Source organism: Pollachius pollachius, assembly GCF_949987615.1.
Source record: "Pollachius pollachius genome assembly, chromosome: 7".
NCBI classification, from domain to species: domain Eukaryota; kingdom Metazoa; phylum Chordata; class Actinopteri; order Gadiformes; family Gadidae; genus Pollachius; species Pollachius pollachius.
The window spans coordinates 27,234,987-27,236,960 of NC_136940.1; the positions used below are offsets into that span (position 1 = coordinate 27,234,987).

Genomic DNA, 1,974 nt, shown 5'->3' on the forward strand with positions numbered 1-1,974 from the left:
AAAAGTTCCATGACTGCCAAAGTACCCCATGGTATATAAGTGAAGAGTTAAAAAACTTTTGAATGCATTTACTTTAAGCATATAAAAGATTTCCATGGGGCCATTTTCTTTGACAGCTATTTATTTTAAACACTATTACGGAGAACCGTAAGCTCTCTAGAGTACGGTACCATAGAGTACTGTACCATAGAGTACTGTACCATAGAGAACTGTACTAATAGAGTACTGTACCATAGAGTACTGCACTAATAGAGTACTGTACCATAGAGTACTGTAACATAGAGTACTGTACTAATAGAATACGGTACCATAGAGTACTGTACCATAGAGTACTGTACCATAGAGTACTGTACTAATAGAGTACTGTACCATAGAGTACTGTAACATGGAGTACTGTACTAATAGAATACGGTACCATAGAGTACTGTACCATAGAGTACTGTACCATAGAGTACTGTACTAATAGAGTACGGTAGCATAGAGTACTGTACCATAGAGTACTGTACCATAGAGTACTGTACTAATAGAGTACGGTAGCATAGAGTACTGTACCATAGAGTACTGTACCATAGAGTACTGTACCATAGAGTACTGTACCATAGAGTACTGTACTAATAGAGTACTGTACCATAGAGTACTGTAACATAGAGTACTGTACTAATAGAATACGGTACCATAGAGTACTGTACCATAGAGTACTGTACCATAGAGTACTGTACTAATAGAATACGGTACCATAGAGTACTGTACCATAGAGTACTGTACCATAGAGTACTGTACTAATAGAGTACGGTACCATAGAGTACTGTACCATAGAGTACTGTACTAATAGAGTACTGTACTAATAGAGTACTGTACCATAGAGTACTGTACCATAGAGTACTGTACCATAGAGTACTGTACCATAGAGTACTGTACTAATAGAGTACTGTACCATAGAGTACTGTACCATAGAGTACTGTACCATAGAGTACTGTACCATAGAGTACTGTACCAATAGAGTACGGTACCAATAGCATCTTTAATAACAGTTACTTACTGGGAAAAAACGCCGTAAACATGCATGAGGTTTTCCCAGCAGCTCATTTTCTTCTTTTAAATTTGGTTCACTAGCATTCCTTCCTCAATTTGGTGTTGCCTTTTAGTACAATGTGGGGCAATCCAACTTCCCATTGGTCACATGGCCAGTACTGTATTCCAGGAAGAGAATAGGGAATCTCATAGCTGGCGTCTAGAAAGGCGATGAGGGCGGTGCCGTAAGCCACAGTCATCACAATCAGGATGTGCCTGGAAGTCACACAACAAACACAAGGGCATAAACAACCACTCCATGTTGAACACACTTAAAAAGAAACAAGGATGACACCGGCAGGACCTACCAGATCCCATGATCCCCCGGAGGAACCTACCAGATCCCATGATCCCCCGGTGGGACCTACCAGATCCCATGATCCCTCGGTGGGACCGACCAGATCCCATGATCCCCGTTGGGACCTACCAGATCCCATGATCCCCCGTTGGGACCTACCAGATCCCATGATCCCCCGGTGGGACCGACCAGATCCCATGATCCCCGTTGGGACCTACCAGATCCCATGGTCCCCCGGTGGGACCGACCAGATCCCATGATCCCCGTTGGGACCTACCAGATCCCATGGTCCCCCGGTGGGACCGACCAGATCCCATGATCCCCGTTGGGACCTACCATATCCCATGATCCCCCGGTGGGACCTACCAGATCCCATGATCCCCCGGAGGGACCTACCAGATCCCATGATCCCCCGGAGGAACCTACCATATCCCATGATCCCCCGGAGGGACCTACCAGATCCCATGATCCCCCGGTGGGACCTACCAGATCCCATGATCCCCCGGTGGGACCTACCAGATCCCATGATCCCTCGGTGGGACCGACCAGATCCCATGATCCCCGGTGGGATCTACCAGATCCCATGATCCCCCGGAGGGACCTAC

At 46.1% G+C, this 1,974-nt stretch overlaps 1 protein-coding gene across 1 annotated transcript in view; it reads right to left on the reverse strand.

The window, feature by feature from the left end:
• Positions 1-1,109: 1,109 nt before the first annotated feature.
• Positions 1,110-1,974, reverse strand: part of acer1 (alkaline ceramidase 1) — a gene marked incomplete at both ends in the record, with an annotated part of 3,303 nt that continues 2,438 nt past the window's right edge. Inside the window, one exon of the mRNA XM_079739251.1 lies at positions 1,110-1,287. Within this exon, the coding sequence (XP_079595377.1) occupies positions 1,110-1,287 (178 nt within the window). The remainder of the gene's footprint in view (positions 1,288-1,974) is intronic.